The following is a 20,354-nucleotide window of genomic DNA, read 5'->3' as shown; positions in this document are numbered from 1 at the left end:
TATTCCTTGCCCGCCTTTCACCCTCCTGCATGTTCAGGCCCCGATCACTCAAAATCTTTTTCACTCCATCTTTCCACCTCCAATTTGGTCTCCCACTTCTCCTCGTTCCCTCCACCTCCGACACATATATCCTCTTGGTCAATCTTTCCTCACTCATTCTCTCCATGTGCCCAAACCATTTCAAAACACCCTCTTCTGCTCTCTCAACCACACTCTTTTTATTTCCACACATCTCTCTTACCCTTACATTACTTACTCGATCAAACCACCCCACACCACACATTGTCCTCAAACATCTCATTTCCAGCACATTCATCCTCCTGCGCACAACTCTATCCATAGCCCACGCTATACAACATTGTTGTAACCACTATTCCTTCAAACATACCCATTTTTGCTTTCCGAGATAATGTTCTCGACTTCCACACATTCTTCAAGGCTCCCAGAATTTTCGCCCCCTCCCCCACCCTATGATTCACTTCCGCTTCCATGGTTCCATCCGCTGCCAGATCCACTCCCAGATATCTAAAACACTTTACTTCCTCCAGTTTTTCTCCATTTAAACTCACCTCCCAATTGACTTGACCCTCAACCCTACTGTACCTAATAACCTTGCTCTTATTGACATTTACTCTTAACTTTCTTCTTTCACACACTTTACCAAACTCAGTTACCAGCTTCTGCAGTTTCTCACATGAATCAGCCACCAGCGCTGTATCATCAACAACTGACTCACTTCCCAAGCTCTATCATCCACAACAGACTTCATACTTGCCCCTCTTTCCAAAACTCTTGCATTCACCTCCCTAACAACCCCATCCATAAACAAATTAAACAACCATGGAGAGATCACACACCCCTGCCGCAAACCTACATTCACTGAGAACCAATCACTTTCCTCTCTTCCTACACGTACACATGCCTTACCTCCTCGATAAAAACTTTTCACTGCTTCTAATAACTTGCCTCCCACACCATATATTCTTAATGCCTTCCACAGAGCATCTCTATCAACTCTATCATATGCCTTCTCCAGATCCATAAATGCTACAAACAAATCCATTTGCTTTTCTAAGTATTTCTCAAATACATTCTTCAAAGCAAACACCTGATCCACACATCCTCTACCACTTCTGAAACCACACTGCTCTTCCCCAATCTGATGCCCTGTACATGCCTTCACCCTCTTAATCAATACCCTCCCATATAATTTACCAGGAATACTCAACAAACTTATACCTCTGTAATTTGAGCACTCACTCTTATCCCCTTTGCCTTTGTGCAATGGCACTATGCACGCATTCCGCCAATCCTCAGGCACCTCACCATGAGTCATACATACATCAAATAACCTCACCAACCAGTCAACAATACAGTCACCCACTTTTTTATTATATTCCACTGCAATACCATCCAAACCTGCTGTTACTGGAGTGATATTTTTCATACATGGTGCTCTGACAAGAAAATAGTGAAATTGGAAAAGAATGTAGCTTAGACATTGAAGCTTATTCTTTCATTGAAATGTGAACAAAGGGAGCATTTTTTTCATAGTGATAGGGATGGAAAGCAAAAAGGTGTTTTTCATGAATGTACTGGAAAAGTTGAGGTCCAGATAAACTTTTGGTCTGTCAAGGCTTTATTATGGCGGATGACCAACTACCTACCCTCATGTATCCAAGATATGGTTGTACTTTGTGTAATGAAGACAATTGAGAAACATCATAAGCCAATATTCCAGTTTCATGATAAGAGAAGTGGACCAGGCAGTATGATACAGCGGTTAAATTGATGAAAACTACAATTGACATTGTGTAAATGAATTATACATTTCCCTTTTCCATAGCCAGAGGTTGAACCATTATGTGACATTCATTTTTTCATTTCATTTCAAGCTAGAAGTTTCAGTTTTCTAAATTATTTCTTACATTTTTCATATGTATATATATATGTGTGTGTGTATGTGTGTGTATGTGTGTATATGTATGTATATGTGTGTGTGTATATATATATATATATATATATATATATATATATATATATATATATATATATATATATATATACACACACATATACATACATATACACACATACACACACATACACACACACATATATATATATATATATATATGTATATATATATATATATATATATATATATATATATATATATATATATATATATATATATATATATATATATATATATATATATATATATATATATATATATATATTATCCCTGGGGATAGGGGTGAAAGAATACTTCCCAGGCATTCCTCACGTGTCGTAGAAGGCGACTAGAGGGGACGGGAGCGGGGGGCCAGAAATCCTCCCCTCCTTGTATTTTAACTTTCTAAAAATGGGAAACAGAAGGAGTCACGCGGGGAGTGCTCATCCTCCTCGTAGACTCAGATTGGGGTGTCTAAATGTGTGTGGATGTAACCAAGATGTGAAAAAAGGAGAGATAGGGAGTATGTTTGAGGAAAGGAACCTGGATGTTTTGGCTCTGAGTGAAACGAAGCTCAAGGGTAAAGGGGAAGAGTGGTTTGGGAATGTCTTGGGAGTAAAGTCAGGGGTTAGTGAGAGGAAAAGATCAAGTGAAGGAGTAGCACTACTCCTGAAACAGGAGTTGTGGGAGTATGTGATAGAATGTAAGAAAGTAAATTCTCGATTAATATGGGTAAAACTGAAAGTTGATGGAGAGAGATGGGTGATTATTGGTGCATATGCACCTGGGCATGAGAAGAAAGATCATGAGTGGCAAGTGTTTTGGGAGCAGCTGAATGAGTGTGTTAGTGGTTTTGATGCAAGCGACCGGGTTATAGTGGTGGGTGATTTGAATGCAAAGGTGAGTAATGTGGCAATTGAAGGAATAATTGGTATACATGGGGTGTTCAGTGTTGTAAATGGAAATGGTGAAGAGCTTGTAGATTTATGTGCTGAAAAAGGACTGGTGATTGGGAATACCTGGATTAAAAAGCGAGATATACATAAGTATACGTATGTAAGTAGGAGAGATGGCCAGAGAGCGTTATTGGATTACGTGTTAATTGACAGGCGCGCGAAAGAGAGACTTTTGGATGTTAATGTGCTGAGAGGTGCAACTGGAGGGATGTCTGATCATTATCTTGTGGAGGCGAAGGTGAAGATTTGTATGGGTTTTCAGAAAAGAAGAGTGAATGTTGGGGTGAAGAGGGTGGTGAGAGTAAGTGAGCTTGAGAAGGAGACTTGTGTGAGGAAGTACCAGGAGAGACTAAGTACAGAATGGAAAAAGGTGAGAACATATGGAAGTAAGGGGAGTGGGGGAGGAATGGGATGTATTTAGGGAATCAGTGATGGCTTGCGCAAAAGATGCTTGTGGCATGAGAAGCGTGGGAGGTGGGTTGATTAGAAAGGGTAGTGAGTGGTAGGATGAAGAAGTAAGATTATTAGTGAAAGAGAAGAGAGAGGCATTTGGACGATTTTTGCAGGGAAAAATGCAATTGAGTGGGAGATGTTTAAAATAAAGAGACAGGAGGTCAAGAGAAAGGTGCAAGAGGTGGAAAAGAGGGCAAATGAGAGTTGGGGTGAGAGAGTATCATTAAATTTTAGGGAGAATAAAAAGATGTTCTGGAAGGAGGTAAATAAAGTGCGTAAGACAAGGGAGCAAATGGGAACTTCATTGAAGGGCGCTAATGGGGAGGTGATAACAAGGAGTGGTGATGTGAGAAGGAGATGGAGCGAGTATTTTGAAGGTTTGATGAATGTGTTTGATGATAGAGTGGCAGATATAGGGCGTTTTGGTCGAGGTGGTGTGCAAAGTGAGAGGGTTAGGGAAAATGATTTGGTAAACAGAGAAGAGGTAGTAAAAGCTTTGCGGAATATATATATATATATATATATATATATATATATATATATATATATATATATATATATATATATATATATATATATATATATATATATATATATATATATATATATATATATATATATATATATATATATATATATATATATATATATATATATATATATATATATCAAGAAAGTAAATTCTAGATTGATATGGGTAAAACTGAAAGTTGATGGAGAGAGATGGATGATTATTGGTGCATATGCACCTGGGCATGAGAAGAAAGATCATGCGAGGTAAGTGGTTTGGGAGCAGCTGAATGAGTGTGTAAGTGGTTTTGATGTACAAGACCGGGTTATAGTGATGGGTGATTTGAATGCAAGGTGAGTAATGTGGCAGTTGAGGGAATAATTGGTATACATGGGGTGTTCAGTGTTGTAAATGAAAATGGTGAAGAGCTTGTAGATTTATGTGCTGAAAAAGGATTGGTGATTGGGAATATCTGGTTTAAAAAGCGAGATATGCATAAGTATACGTATGTAAATAGGAGAGATGGCCAGAGAGCGTTACTGGATTACGTGTTAATTGATAGGCGTGCGAAAGAGAGACTTTTGGATGTTAATGTGCTGAGAGGTGCAACTGGAGGGATGTCTGATCATTATCTTGTGGAGGCGAAGGTGAAGATTTGTAGAGGTTTTCAGAAAAGAAGAGAGAATGTTGGGGTGAAGAGAGTAGTGAGAGTAAGTGAGCTCAGGAAGGAGACTTGTGTGAGGAAGTACCAGGAGAGACTGAGTACAGTATGGAAAAAAGTGAGAACACACGAGGTAAGGGGAGTTGGGGAGGAATGGGATGTATTTAGGGAAGCAGTGTTGGCTTGCGCAAAAGATGCTTGTAGCATGAGAAGCGTGTGAGGTGGGTTGATTAGAATGGATAGTGAGTGGTGGGATGAAGAAGTAAGATTATTAGTGAAAGAGAAGAGAGAGGCATTTGGACGATTTTTGCAAGGAAAAAATGCAGATGAGTGGGAGATGTATAAAAGAAAGAGGCAGGAGGTCAAGAGAAAGGTGCGAGAGGTGAAAAAGAAGGCAAATGAGAGTTGGAGTGAGAGAATATCATTCAATTTTAGGGAGAATAAAAAGATGTTTTGGAAGGAGGTAAATAAAGTGCGTAAGACAAGAGAGCAAATGGGAACTTCAGTGAAGGGCGCTAATGGGAGGTGATAACAAGCAGTGGTGATGTGAGGAGATGGAGTGAGTATTTTGAAGGTTTGTTGAATGTGTTTGATGATAGAGTGGCAGATATAGGGTGTTTTGGTCGAGGTGGTGTGTAAAGTGAGAGGGTTAGGGAAAATGATTTGGTAAACAGAGAAGAGGTAGTAAAAGCTTTGCGGAAGATGAAAGCCGGCAAAGCAGCAGGTTTGGATGGCATTGCAGTGGAAGTTATTAAAAAAGGGGATGACTGTATTGTTGAGTGGTTGGTAAGGTTATTTAATGTATGTATGACTCATGGTGAGGTGCCTGAGGATTGGCGGAATGCGTGCATAGTGCCATTGTACAAAGGCAAAGTGGATAAGAGTGAGTGCTCAAATTACAGAGGTATAAGTTTGTTGAGTACTCCTGGTAAATCATATGGGAGGGTATTGATTGAGAGGGTGATGGCATGTACAGAGCATCAGATTGGGGAAGAGCAGTGTGGTTTCAGAAGTGGTAGAGGATGTGTGGATCAGGTGTTTGCTTTGAAGAATGTATGTGAGAAATACTTAGAAAAGCAAATGGATTTGTATGTAGCATTTATGGATCTCGAGAAGGCATATGATAGAGCTGATAGAGATACTCTTTGGAAAATATTAAGAATATATGATGTGGGAGGGACGTTGTTAGAAGCAGTGAAAAGTTTTTATCGAGGATGTAAGGCATGTGTACGTGTAGGAAGAGAGGAAAGTGATTGGTTCTCAGTGAATGTAGGTTTGCGGCAGGCGTATGTGATGTCTCCATAGTTGTTTAATTTGTTTATGGATGGGGTTGTTAGAGAGGTGAATGCAAGAGCTTTGGAAAGAGGGGCAAGTATGCAGTCTGTTGTGGATGATAGAGCTTGGGAAGTGAGTCAGTTGTTGTTCGCTGATGATACAGCGCTGGTGGCTGATTCATGTGAGAAACTGCAGAAGCTGGTGATTGAGTTTGGTAAAGTGTGTGAAAGAAGAAAGTTAAGAGTTAATGTGAATAAGAGTAAGGTTGTTAGGTACAGTAGAGTTGAGGGACAAGTCAATTGGGAGGTAAGTTTGAATGGAGAAAACCTGGAGGAAGTGAAGTGTTTTAGATATCTGGGAGTGGATTTGGCAGAGGGGGGCGAAAATTCTGGGAGCCTTGAAGAATGTTTGGAAGTCGAGAACATTATCTCGGAACGCAAAAATGGGTATGTTTAAAGGAATAGTGGTTCCAACAATGTTGTATGGCTGAGAGGCGTGGGCTATGGATAGAGTTGTGCGCAGCAGGGTGGATGTGCTGGAAATGAGATGTTTGAGGACAATATGTGGTGTGAGGTGGTTTGATCGAGTAAGTAATGTAAGGGTAAGAGAGATGTGTGGAAATGAAAAGAGAGAGCAGAAGAGGGTGTTTTGAAATGGTTTGAGCACATGGAAAGGATGAGTGAGGAAAGATTGACCAAGAGGATATATGTGTCGGAGGTGGAGGGAACGAGGAGAAGTGGCAGACCAAATTGGAGGAGGAAAGATGGAGTGAAAAAGATTTTGAGTGATCGGGGCCTGAACATGCAGGAGGGTGAAAGGCGTGCAAGGAATAGAGTGAATTGGAACGATGTGATATCCCGGGGTCGACGTGCTGTCAGTGGATTGAACCAGGGCATGTGAAGCGTCTGGGATAAACCATGGAAAGTTGTGTGGGGCCTGGATGTGGAAAGGGAGCTGTGTTTTCGGTGCATTATTACATGACAGCTAGAGACTGAGTGTGAACGAATAGGGCCTTAGGGCCTTTGTTGTTTTTCCTAGCGGTACCTCGCACACATGAGGGTGAGGGGGTTGTTATTCCATGTGTGGCGAGGTGGCGATGGAAATGAATAAAGTCAGACAATATGAATTATGTGCACGTATATATATGTATATGTCTGTGTGTGTATATATATATATGTACATTGAGATGTATAGGTATGTATATTTGCGTGTGTGGACGTGTATGTATATACATGTGTATGTGGGTGGGTTGGGCCATTTCTTTCGTCTGTTTCCTTGCGCTACTTCGCTAACGCGGGAGACAGCGACAAAGGAAATATATATACATATACATATACACACACACACACATATATATATATATATATATATATATATATATATATATATATATATATATATATATATATATATATATATATATATATATATATATATATATATATATATATATATATGTATATATATATATATATATATATATATATATATATATATATATATATATATATATATATATATATATATATATATATATATATATATATATATATATATATATATATATATATATATATATATATATATATATATATATATATTATATATATATATATATATATATATATATATATATATATATATATATATATATATATATATATATATATATATATATATATATATATATATATATATATATATATATATATATATATATATATATATATATATATATATATATATATATATTTTATCCCTGGGGATAGGGGAGAAAGAATACTTCCCACGTATTCCCTGCGTGTCGTAAAAGGCGACTAAAAGGGGAGGGAGCGGGGGGCTGGAAATCCTCCCCTCTCGTTTTTTTTTTTTCCAAAAGAAGGAACAGAGAATTGGGCCAGGTGAGGGTATTCCCTCAAGGCCCAGTCCTCTGTTCTTAACGCTACCTAGCTAATGCGGGAAATGGCGAATAGTTTGAAAGAAGAAAGAAATATATATATATATATATATATATATATATATATATATATATATATATATATATATATATATATATATATATATATATATATATATATATATGCGCAAAAGATGCTTGTGGCATGAGAAGAGTGGGAGGTGGGTTGATTAGAAAGGGTAGTGAGTGGTGGGATGAAGAAGTAAGAGTATTAGTGAAAGAGAAGAGAGTGGCCATTTGGACGATTTTTGCAGGGAAAAAATGCAGTTGAGTGGGAGATGTATAAAAGAAAGAGACAGGAGGTCAAGAGAAAGGTGCAAGAGGTGAAAAAAAGGGCAAATGAGAGTTGGGGTGAGAGAGTATCATTAAATTTTAGGGAGAATAAAAAGATGTTCTGGAAGGAGATAAATAAAGTGCGTAAGACAAGGGAGCAAATAGGAACTTCAGTGAAGGGCGCAAATGGGGAGGTGATAACAAGTAGTGGTGATGTGAGAAGGAGATGGAGTGAGTATTTTGAAGGTTTGTTGAATGTGTTTGATGATAGAGTGGCAGATATAGGGTGTTTTGGTCGAGGTGGTGTGCAAAGTGAGAGGGTTAGGGAAAATGATTTGGTAAACAGAGAAGAGGTAGTGAAAGCTTTGCGGAAGATGAAAGCCGGCAAGGCAGCAGGTTTGGATGGTATTGCAGTGGAATTTATTAAAAAAGGGGGTGACTGTATTGTTGACTGGTTGGTAAGGTTATTTAATGTATGTATGACTCATGGTGAGGTGCCTGAGGATTGGCGGAATGCGTGCATAGTGCCATTGTACAAAGGCAAAGGGGATAAGAGTGAGTGCTCAAATTACAGAGGTATAAGCTTGTTGAGTATTCCTGGTAAATTATATGGGAGGGTATTGATTGAGAGGGTGAAAGCATGTACAGAGCATCAGATTGGGGAAGAGCAGTGTGGTTTCAGAAGTGGTAGAGGATGTGTGCATCAGGTGTTTGCTTTGAAGAATGTATGTGAGAAATACTTAGAAAAGCAAATGGATTTGTATGTAGCATTTATGGATCTGGAGAAGGCATATGATAGAGTTGATAGAGATGCTCTGTGGAAGGTATTAAGAATATATGGTGTGGGAGGAAAGTTGTTAGAAGCAGTGAAAAGTTTTTATCGAGGATGTAAGGCATGTGTACGTGTAGGAAGAGAGGAAAGTGATTGGTTCTCAGTGAATGTAGGTTTGCGGCAGGGGTGTGTGATGTCACCATGGTTGTTTAATTTGTTTATGGATGGGATTGTTAGGGAGGTAAATGCAAGAGTTTTGGAAAGAGGGGCAAGTATGAAGTCTGTAGGGGATGAGAGAGCTTGGGAAGTGAGTCAGTTGTTGTTCGCTGATGATACAGCGCTGGTGGCTGATTCATGTGAGAAACTGCAGAAGCTGGTGACTGAGTTTGGTAAAGTGTGTGGAAGAAGAAAGTTAAGAGTAAATGTGAATAAGAGCAAGGTTATTAGGTACAGTAGGGTTGAGGGTCAAGTCAATTGGGAGGTGAGTTGGAATGGAGAAAAACTGGAGGAAGTGAAGTGTTTTAGATATCTGGGAGTGGATCTGGCAGCGGATGGAACCATGGAAGCGGAAGTGGATCATAGGGTGGGGGAGGGGGCGAAAATTCTGGGGGCCTTGAAGAATGTGTGGAAGTCGAGAACATTATCTCGGAAAGCAAAAATGGGTATTTTTGAAGGAATAGTGGTTCCAACAATGTTGTATGGTTGCGAGGCGTGGGCTATGGATAGAGTTGTGCGCAGGAGGATGGATGTGCTGGAAATGAGATGTTTGAGGACAATGTGTGGTGTGAGGTGGTTTGATCGAGTGAGTAACGTAAGGGTAAGAGAGATGTGTGGAAATAAAAAGAGCGTGGTTGAGAGAGCAGAAGAGGGTGTTTTGAAGTGGTTTGGGCACATGGAGAGGATGAGTGAGGAAAGATTGACCAAGAGGATATATGTGTCGGAGGTGGAGGGAGCAAGGAGAAGAGGGAGACCAAATTGGAGGTGGAAAGATGGAGTGAAAAAGATTTTGTGTGATCGGGGCCTGAACATGCAGGAGGGTGAAAGGAGGGCAAGGAATAGAGTGAATTGGAGCGATGTGGTATACCGGGGTTAACGTGCTGTCAGTGGATTGAATCAAGGCATGTGAAGCGTCTGGGGTAAACCATGGAAAGCTGTGTAGGTATGTATATTTGCGTGTGTGGACGTATGTATATTCATGTGTATGGGGGGGGTGGTTGGGCCATTTCTTTCGTCTGTTTCCTTGCGCTACCTCGCAAACGCGGGAGACAGCGACAAAGTATAAAAAAAAGAAAAAAAATATACAGCGCTGCTGTAAACACCTCCTGGATCTTCACGTCGTCTCGGCATCCTTGTAATTCTCCCTTGTAATTCTTCATCTGACGCTTATCATTATCAGCATCACAGGACCTCTGCCAAGTCTGCCTCGTACTACTCGACCTACCTTACTTTATTTCTTCTTTATAATAATTCTAATTCAGACTTCCCCAGAACTTTTTTTTAAAGGGGAAGTAAATGTTTATAGTTGTGTTACTGGAGTGATAGTTTTCATACATGGTGTTTTGACAAGAAAATAGTGAAATTGGAGAAAAAATGTAGCTTAGACATTGAAGCTTATTCATACAGTGGTTAAATTGATGAGAACTACTATTGACGTTTGTGTAAATGAATTATACATTTCCTTTTTCCATAGCCAGAGGTTGAACCATTATGTGACATTCATTTTTTTCATTCATTTCAAGCTAGAAGTTTCAGTTTTCTAAATTGTTTCTTCCATTTTTCTTATGTATATATATGTATGTGTGTGTGTGTGTATATGTGCGTGTGTATGTGTATGTGTGTGTATGTGTATACATATATATATATATATATATATATATATATATATATATATATATATATATATATATATATATATATATATATATATATATATATGTATATTATCCCTGGGGATAGGGGTGAAAGAATACTTCCCACGTATTCCTCGCGTGTCGTAGAAAGCGACTAGAGGGGACGGGAGCGGGGGGCCAGAAATCCTCCCCTCCTTGTATTAACTTTCTAAAATGGGAAACAGAAGAAGGAGTCACGCGGGGAGTGCTCATCCTCCTCGAAGGCTCAGAGTGGGGTGCCTAAATGTGTGTGGATGTAACCAAGATGTGAAAAAAGGAGAGATAGGTAGTATGTTTGAGGAAAGGAACCTGGATGTTTTGGCTCTGAGTGAAACGAAGCTCAAGGGTAAAGGGGAAGAGTGGTTTGGGAATGTCTGGGGAGTAAAGTCAGGGGTTAGTGAGAGGACAAGAGCAAGGGAAGGAGTAGCAATACTCCTGAAACAGGAGTTGTGGGAGTATGTGATAGAATGTAAGAAAGTAAATTCTCGATTAACATGGGTAAAACTGAAAGTTGATGGAGAGAGGTGGGTGATTATTGGTGCATATGCACCTGGGCATGAGAAGAAAGATCATGAGAGGCATGTGTTTTGGGAGCAGCTGAATGAGTGTGTTAGTGGTTTTGATGCACGAGACCGGGTTATAGTGATGGGTGATTTGAATGCAAAGGTGAGTAATGTGGCAGTTGAGGGAATAATTGGTATGCATTGGGTGTTCAGTGTTGTAAATGGAAATGGTGAAGAGCTTGTAGATTTATGTGCTGAAAAAGGACTGATGATTGGGAATACCTGGTTTAAAAAGCGAGATATACATAAGTATACTTATGTAAGTAGGAGAGATGGCCAGAGAGCGTTATTGGATTACGTGTTAATTGACAGGCGTGCGAAAGAGAGACTTTTGGATGTTAATGTGCTGAGAGGTGCAACTGGAGGGATGTCTGATCATTATCTTGTGGAGGCTAAGGTAAAGATTTGTATGGGTTTTCAGAAAAGAAGGGTGAATGTTGGGGTGAAGAGGGTGGTGAGAGTAAGTGAGCTTGAGAAGGAGACCTGTGTGAGGAAGTACCAGGAGAGACTGAGTACAGAATGGAAAAGGGTGAGAACAATGGAAGTAAGGGGAGTGGGGGAGGAATGGGATGTATTTAGGGAATCAGTGATGGATTGCGCAAAAGATGCTTGTGGCATGAGAAGAGTGGGAGGTGGGTTGATTAGAAAGGGTAGTGAGTGGTGGGATGAAGAAGTAAGATTATTAGTGAAAGAGAAGAGAGAGGCATTTGGACGATTTTTGCAGGAAAAAAATGCAATTGAGTGGGAGATGTATAAAAGAAAGAGACAGGAGGTCAAGAGAAAGGTGCAAGAGGTGAAAAAAAGGGCAAATGAGAGTTGGGGTGGGAGAGTATCATTAAATTTTAGGGAGAATAAAAAGATGTTCTGGAAGGAGGTAAATAAAGTGCGTAAGACAAGGGAGCAAATGGGAACTTCAGTGAAGGGCGCAAATGGGGAGGTGATAACAAGTAGTGGTGATATGAGAAGGAGATGGAGTAAGTATTTTGAAGGTTTGTTGAATATGTTTGATGATAGAGTGGCAGATATAGGGTGTTTTGGTCGAGGTGGTGTGCAAAGTGAGAGGGTTAGGGAAAATGATTTGGTAAACAGAGAAGAGGTAGTGAAAGCTTTGCGGAAGATGAAAGCCGGCAAGGCAGCAGGTTTGGATGGTATTGCAGTGGAATTTATTAAAAAAGGGGGTGACTGTATTGTTGACTGGTTGGTAAGGTTATTTAATGTATGTATGACTCATGGTGAGGTGCCTGAGGATTGGCGGAATGCGTGCATAGTGCCATTGTACAAAGGCAAAGGGGATAAGAGTGAGTGCTCAAATTACAGAGGTATAAGTTTGTTGAGTATTCCTGGTAAATTATATGGGAGGGTATTGATTGAGAGGGTGAAGGCATGTACAGAGCATCAGATTGGGGAAGAGCAGTGTGGTTTCAGAAGTGGTAAAGGATGTGTGGATCAGGTGTTTGCTTTGAAGAATGTATGTGAGAAATACTTAGAAAAGCAAATGGATTTGTATGTAGCATTTATGGATCTGGAGAAGGCATATGATAGAGTTGATAGAGATGCTCTGTGGAATGTATTAAGAATATATGGTGTGGGAGGCAAGTTGTTAGAAGCAGTGAAAAGTTTTTATCGAGGATGTAAGGCATGTGTACGTGTAGGAAGAGAGGAAAGTGATTGGTTCTCAGTGAATGTAGGTTTGCGGCAGGGGTGTGTGATGTCTCCATGGTTGTTTAATTTGTTTATGGATGGGGTTGTTAGGGAGGTGAATGCAAGAGTTTTGGAAAGAGGGGCAAGTATGAAGTCTGTAGGGGATGAGAGAGCTTGGGAAGTGAGTCAGTTGTTGTTCGCTGATGATACAGCGCTGGTGCCTGATTCATGTGAGAAACTGCAGAAGCTGGTGACTGAGTTTGGTAAAGTGTGTGGAAGAAGAAAGTTAAGAGTAAATGTGAATAAGAGCAAGGTTATTAGGTACAGTAGGGTTGAGGGTCAAGTCAATTGGGAGGTGAGTTTGAATGGAGAAAAACTGGAGGAAGTGAAGTGTTTTAGATATCTGGGAGTGGATCTGGCAGCGGATGGAACCATGGAAGCGGAAGTGGATCATAGGGTGGGGGAGGGGGCGAAAATTCTGGGGGCCTTGAAGAATGTGTGGAAGTCGAGAACATTATCTCGGAAAGCAAAAATGGGTATGTTTGAAGGAATAGTGGTTCCAACAATGTTGTATGGTTGCGAGGCGTGGGCTATGGATAGAGTTGTGCGCAGGAGGATGGATGTGCTGGAAATGAGATGTTTGAGGACAATGTGTGGTGTGAGGTGGTTTGATCGAGTGAGTAACGTAACGGTAAGAGAGATGTGTGGAAATAAAAAGAGCGTGGTTGAGAGAGCAGAAGAGGGTGTTTTGAAGTGGTTTGGGCACATGGAGAGGATGAGTGAGGAAAGATTGACCAAGAGGATATATGTGTCGGAGGTGGAGGGAGCAAGGAGAAGAGGGAGACCAAATTGGAGGTGGAAAGATGGAGTGAAAAAGATTTTGTGTGATCGGGGCCTGAACTTGCAGGAGGGTGAAAGGAGGGCAAGGAATAGAGTGAATTGGAGCGATGTGGTATACCGGGGTTGACGTGCTGTCAGTGGATTGAATCAAGGCATGTGAAGCGTCTGGGGTAAGCTATGGAAAGCTGTGTAGGTATGTATATTTGCGTGTGTGGACGTATGTATATACATGTGTATTGGGGGGTTGGCCCATTTCTTTCGTCTGTTTCCTTGCGCTACCTCGCAAGCGCGGGAGACAGCGACAAAGTATAAAAAAAAATATATATATATATATATATATATATATATATATATATATATATATATATATATATATATATATATAAATATATATATATATATATATATATATATATATATATATATATATATATATATATATATATATATGGACCATCCAGCACGGAGGTGGCCAGCAGCAATGCCTGGAGATCATTAGAGAGAATTGAACTACGCGGGAAACGGCGATCAAATTTAAAGAGGGAAGTCAGCACCACAAGTAAAGCATCCTCCTCGAAGGCTCAGAGTGGGGTGCCTAAATGTGTGTGGATGTAACCAAGATGTGAAGACCCTTACTGGAAAAACAATCACTCTTGAAGTAGAACCTTCAGACACAATTGAAAATGTGAAGGAAAATAGTGAAATTGGAGAAAAATGTAGCTTAGACATTGAAGCTTATTGATACAGTGGTTAAATTGATGAGAACTGCTATTGACGTTTGTGTAAATGAATTATACATTTCCTTTTTTCCATAGCCAGAGGTTGAACCATTATGTGACATTCTTTTTTTTCATTCATTTCAATCTAGAAGTTTCAGTTTTCTAAATTGTTTCTTACATTTCTCATATGTATATATATATGTATGTGTGTGTGTGGGTATATGTGCGTATGTATGTGTATGTGTGTGTATGTGTATATGTATATATATATGTATATTATCCCTGGGGATAGGGGTGAAAGAATACTTCCCACGTATTCCTCGCGTGTCGTAGAAAGCGACTAGAGGGGACGGGAGCGGGGGGCCAGAAATCCTCCCCTCCTTGTATTAACTTTCTAAAATGGGAAACAGAAGAAGGAGTCACGCGGGGAGTGCTCATCCTCCTCGAAGGCTCAGAGTGGGGTGCCTAAATGTGTGTGGATGTAACCAAGATGTGAAAAAAGGAGAGATAGGTAGTATGTTTGAGGAAAGGAACCTGGATGTTTTGGCTCTGAGTGAAACGAAGCTCAAGGGTAAAGGGGAAGAGTGGTTTGGGAATGTCTGGGGAGTAAAGTCAGGGGTTAGTGAGAGGACAAGAGCAAGGGAAGGAGTAGCAATACTCCTGAAACAGGAGTTGTGGGAGTATGTGATAGAGTGTAAGAAAGTAAATTCTCGATTAATATGGGTAAAACTGAAAGTTGATGGAGAGAGGTGGGTGATTATTGGTGCATATGCACCTGGGCATGAGAAGAAAGATCATGAGAGGCAAGTGTTTTGGGAGCAGCTGAATGAGTGTGTTAGTGGTTTTGATGCACGAGACCGGGTCATAGTGATGGGTGAATTGAATGCAAAGGTGAGTAATGTGGCAGTTGAGGGAATAATTGGTATACATTGGGTGTTCAGTGTTGTAAATGGAAATGGTGAAGAGCTTGTAGATTTATGTGCTGAAAAAGGACTGATGATTGGGAATACCTGGTTTAAAAAGCGAGATATACATAAGTATACTTATGTATGTAGGAGAGATGGCCAGAGAGCGTTATTGGATTACGTGTTAATTGACAGGCGTGCGAAAGAGAGACTTTTGGATGTTAATGTGCTGAGAGGTGCAACTGGAGGGATGTCTGATCATTATCTTGTGGAGGCTAAGGTGAAGATTTGTATGGGTTTTCAGAAAAGAAGAGTGAATGTTGGGGTGAAGAGGGTGGTGAGAGTAAGTGAGCTTGAGAAGGAGACCTGTGTGAGGAAGTACCAGGAGAGACTGAGTACAGAATGGAAAAAGGTGAGAACAATGGAAGTAAGGGGAGTGGGGGAGGAATGGGATGTATTTAGGGAATCAGTGATGGATTGCGCAAAAGATGCTTGTGGCATGAGAAGAGTGGGAGATGGGTTGATTAGAAAGGGTAGTGAGTGGTGGGATGAAGAAGTAAGAGTATTAGTGAAAGAGAAGAGATAGGCATTTGGACGATTTTTGCAGGGAAAAAATGCAATTGAGTGGGAGATGTATAAAAGAAAGAGACAGGAGGTCAAGAGAAAGGTGCAAGAGGCGAAAAAAAGGGCAAATGAGAGTTGGGGTGAAAGAGTATCATTAAATTTTAGGGAGAATAAAAAGATGTTCTGGAAGGAGGTAAATAAAGTGCGTAAGACAAGGGAGCAAATGGGAACTTCGGTGAAGGGCGCAAGTGGGGAGGTGATAACAAGTAGTGGTGATGTGAGAAGGAGATGGAGTGAGTATTTTGAAGGTTTGTTGAATGTGTTTGATGATAGAGTGGCAGATATAGGGTGTTTTGGTCGAGGTGGTGTGCAAAGTGAGAGGGTTAGGGAAAATGATTTGGTAAACAGAGAAGAGGTAGTGAAAGCTTTGCGGAAGATGAAAGCCGGCAAGGCAGCAGGTTTGGATGGTATTGCAGTGGAATTTATTAAAAAAGGGGGTGACTGTATTGTTGACTGGTTGGTAAGGTTATTTAATGTATGTATGACTCATGGTGAGGTGCCTGAGGATTGGCGGAATGCGTGCATAGTGCCATTGTACAAAGGCAAAGTGGATAAGAGTGAGTGCTCAAATTACAGAGGTATAAGTTTGTTGAGTATTCCTGGTAAATTATATGGGAGGGTATTGATTGAGAGGGTGAAGGCATGTACAGAGCATCAGATTGGGGAAGAGCAGTGTGGTTTCAGAAGTGGTAGAGGATGTGTGGATCAGGTGTTTGCTTTGAAGAATGTATGTGAGAAATACTTAGAAAAGCAAATGGATTTGTATGTAGCATTTATGGATCTGGAGAAGGCATATGATAGAGTTGATAGCGATGCTCTGTGGAAGGTATTAAGAATATATGGTGTGGGAGGCAAGTTGTTAGAAGCAGTGAAAAGTTTTTATCGAGGATGTAAGGCATGTGTACGTGTAGGAAGAGAGGAAAGTGATTGGTTCTCAGTGAATGTAGGTTTGCGGCAGGGGTGTGCGATGTCTCCATGGTTGTTTAATTTGTTTATGGATGGGGTTGTTAGGGAGGTAAATGCAAGAGTTTTGGAAAGAGGGGCAAGTATGAAGTCTGTAGGGGATGAGAGAGCTTGGGAAGTGAGTCAGTTGTTGTTCGCTGATGATACAGCGCTGGTGGCTAATTCATGTGAGAAACTGCAGAAGCTGGTGACTGATTTTGGAAAAGTGTGTGGAAGAAGAAAGTTAAGAGTAAATGTGAATAAGAGCAAGGTTATTAGGTACAGTAGGGGTGAGGGTCAAGTCAATTGGGAGGTGAGTTTGAATGGAGAAAAACTGGAGGAAGTGAAGTGTTTTAGATATCTGGGAGTGGATCTGGCAGCGGATGGAACCATGGAAGCGGAAGTGGATCATAGGGTGGGGGAGGGGGCGAAAATCCTGGGGGCCTTGAAGAATGTGTGGAAGTCGAGAACATTATCTCGGAAAGCAAAAATGGGTATGTTTGAAGGAATAGTGGTTCCAACAATGTTGTATGGTTGCGAGGCGTGGGCTATGGATAGAGTTGTGCGCAGGAGGATGGATGTGCTGGAAATGAGATGATTGAGGACAATGTGTGGTGTGAGGTGGTTTGATCGAGTGAGTAACGTAAGGGTAAGAGAGATCTGTGGAAATAAAAAGAGCGTGGTTGAGAGAGCAGAAGAGGGTGTTTTGAAGTGGTTTGGGCACATGGAGAGGATGAGTGAGGAAAGATTGACCAAGAGGATATATGTGTCGGAGGTGGAGGGAGCAAGGAGAAGAGGGAGACCAAATTGGAGGTGGAAAGATGGAGTGAAAAAGATTTTGTGTGATCGGGGCCTGAACATGCAGGAGGGTGAAAGGAGGGCAAGGAATAGAGTGAATTGGAGCGATGTGGTATACCGGGGTTGACGTGCTGTCAGTGGATTGAATCAAGGCATGTGAAGCGTCTGGGGTAAACCATGGAAAGCTGTGTAGGTATGTATATTTGCGTGTGAGGACGTATGTATATACATGTGTATGGGGGGGGTTGGGCCATTTCTTTCGTCTGTTTCCTTGCGCTACCTCGCAAACGCGGGAGGCAGCGACAAAGTATAATAAAAAAAAAAAAAAATATATATATATATATATATATATATATATATATATATATATATATATATATATATATATATATATCAGTGTTGTACAGCTAGGTTCTGTAAAATGTTATCTGCTTGTTGTGTAAGCCTATGGAAAATGACCGGTGTAGATCCCGTTGCTCACCAACGTGAGACGAAGGGTATTCGATTATATAGTATTCGAAGAGTCATTTCCATATTACGGGCGATCATAGCGTAGCGGTAGCGCTCCTGCTTATTGCGCAGGGGTCCCGGGTTCAATCCTGGCTGTTGGAGGTTGTATGTTATATATATATATATATATATATATATATATATATATATTATCCCTAGGGAGAGGGGAGAAAGAATACTTCCCTGTGTGTCGTAGAAGGCGAATATAAGGGGAGGGAGCGGGGGGCTGGAAATCCTCCCCTCTCTTTTTTTTTCAATTTTCCAAAAGAAGGAACAGTGAAGGAGGCCAGGTGAGGATATTCCCTCAGAGGCCCAGTCCTCTGTTCTTAACACCACCTCGCTAACGCGGGAAATGGTGAATAGTATGAAAATATATATATATATATATATATATATATATATATATATATATATATATATATATATATATATATATATATATATATATATATATATATATCTTTTCTTTTCTTTCAAACTATTCGCCATTTCCCGCATTAGCGAGGTAGCGTTAAGAACAGAGGACTGGGCCTTTGAGGGAATACCCTCACCTGGCCGAATTCTCTGTTCCTTCTTTTGGAAAATTAAAAAAAAAAAAAAAAAAAAAAACGAGAGGGGAGGATTTCCAGCCCCCCGCTCCCTCCCCTTTTAGTCGCCTTCTACGACACGCAGGGAATACGTGGGAAGTATTCTTTCTCCCCTATCCCCAGGGATAATATATATATATATATATATATATATATATATATATATATATATATATATAGGTCGGCTAGATTAACTCACGCGTCGTGGAGGAAGTAACAAAAATGAAAATCAAAGAATAAAGAAAAAATTCAGGGAACATGAGAGTGTCAGGGTGATGGCACTCTTTCCTCCTCCTCCCAGCTTCCCAGTCTCCATCTTTACAATGCAAGCAGGTTGTCTGCCTTCGCCCCCGTTCCCGTAATGTTCCCTCTTCTTCCTCCTAGTCCATTAATATCTAGATTAGAATGTGTATGCCATTCATCCTTCCCTTTATACGACTTAATGCCTCCATATTCTCTCCATACTACATAGTGTTCCTACGTTCCGAATTTCTTGACCGTTGATAATCCCGAGGGAGTGGTTGGTGGGGTGGCAGGAGCCTCTTGCTGGTACTCCCTAGCCTCTTCTGCCTGAGTTTGGACGTTCAGGTTGTTGCTGCCGTCCTTTAGCACAATTGCTCCTCCCACTCTTTCCTTCTTCTCTCAATACCTATGCGTAATCCTCTTTCTATCTCTTCCCTGTTCTTATCTTCCTAATACTCTTACGTCCAATGTTACATTTTCTCTCCTTCCCACTCTCCCATACCGCCTCATTTACCCGCTTCATCTAGTACATCAGTCCCGTCTGCTCTTGTCAGACGACCCTAACGAGACGACCAACCTGGTGGAGACGCAGCCGACCCTGGCAGCAGAGTTGGAGTTGCTGCTGCTGGCTCAACTGGAGAGCCTCGTAGCCCCCGACGTGCCCGCGGATGACCCAGCTGGTGACGCCGAAAACTGGGGCGGCGCCTGGAGTCCCGGCTGGTGCACAGCCCACTGAGGGTAGCGTCAGCGGTGGTGAGTGAAGGAATACTGAAAGGCCAGGCTGCCCTCACGCAATGACGGCGGGTGGACCCTACTGCACTCACGCAATGCGGACACCTTCGACGTCAGTGTGAAAAGTTTTCACTTTTGCATGATACTTGCAAATAAAGTGTAAATTGGTGAATAAAGTATGTACTTCCCCGATCTGTCGAGTTTATCTTATCTACAAATGTCCCCAGGGCAGTGTTTTCGACATATTGAGGAAAGCTTCCATTTTCTTCGCATTTGTAATCCTCTGGTCCTACCCGGACCTTGTGGGCCTCTGGTCCTACCCGGACCTTGTGGACCTCTGGTCCTACCCGGACCTTGTGGACCTCTGGTCCTACCCGAACCTTGTGGTCCTCTGGTCCTACCCGGACCTTGTGGACCTCTGGTCCTACCCGGACCTTGTGGACCTCTGGTCCTACCCGGACCTTGTGGTCCTCTGGTCCTACCCGGACCTTGTGGGCCTCTGGTCCTACCCGAACCTTTTGGACCTCTGGTCCTATGCGGACTTTG

At 41.1% G+C, this 20,354-nt stretch overlaps 1 protein-coding gene across 2 annotated transcripts in view; it reads left to right on the top strand.

The window, feature by feature from the left end:
• LOC139759047 (arylsulfatase B-like) overlaps positions 1–20,000 on the top strand; it is a 143,887-nt gene extending 123,887 nt beyond the window's left edge. For both annotated transcript variants that reach the window (XM_071680953.1, XM_071680954.1), the window contains exon 11: positions 19,631–20,000. In XM_071680953.1, the coding sequence (XP_071537054.1) occupies positions 19,631–19,812 (182 nt within the window). In that variant the 3' untranslated portion in view covers positions 19,813–20,000. The remainder of the gene's footprint in view (positions 1–19,630) is intronic.
• The last annotated feature ends 354 nt before the right edge of the window (positions 20,001–20,354 follow it).

This window comes from Panulirus ornatus, chromosome 32 (assembly GCF_036320965.1).
Source record: "Panulirus ornatus isolate Po-2019 chromosome 32, ASM3632096v1, whole genome shotgun sequence".
Lineage (NCBI taxonomy): Eukaryota > Metazoa > Arthropoda > Malacostraca > Decapoda > Palinuridae > Panulirus > Panulirus ornatus.
This window is presented reverse-complemented; position numbering and strand designations above follow the sequence as displayed.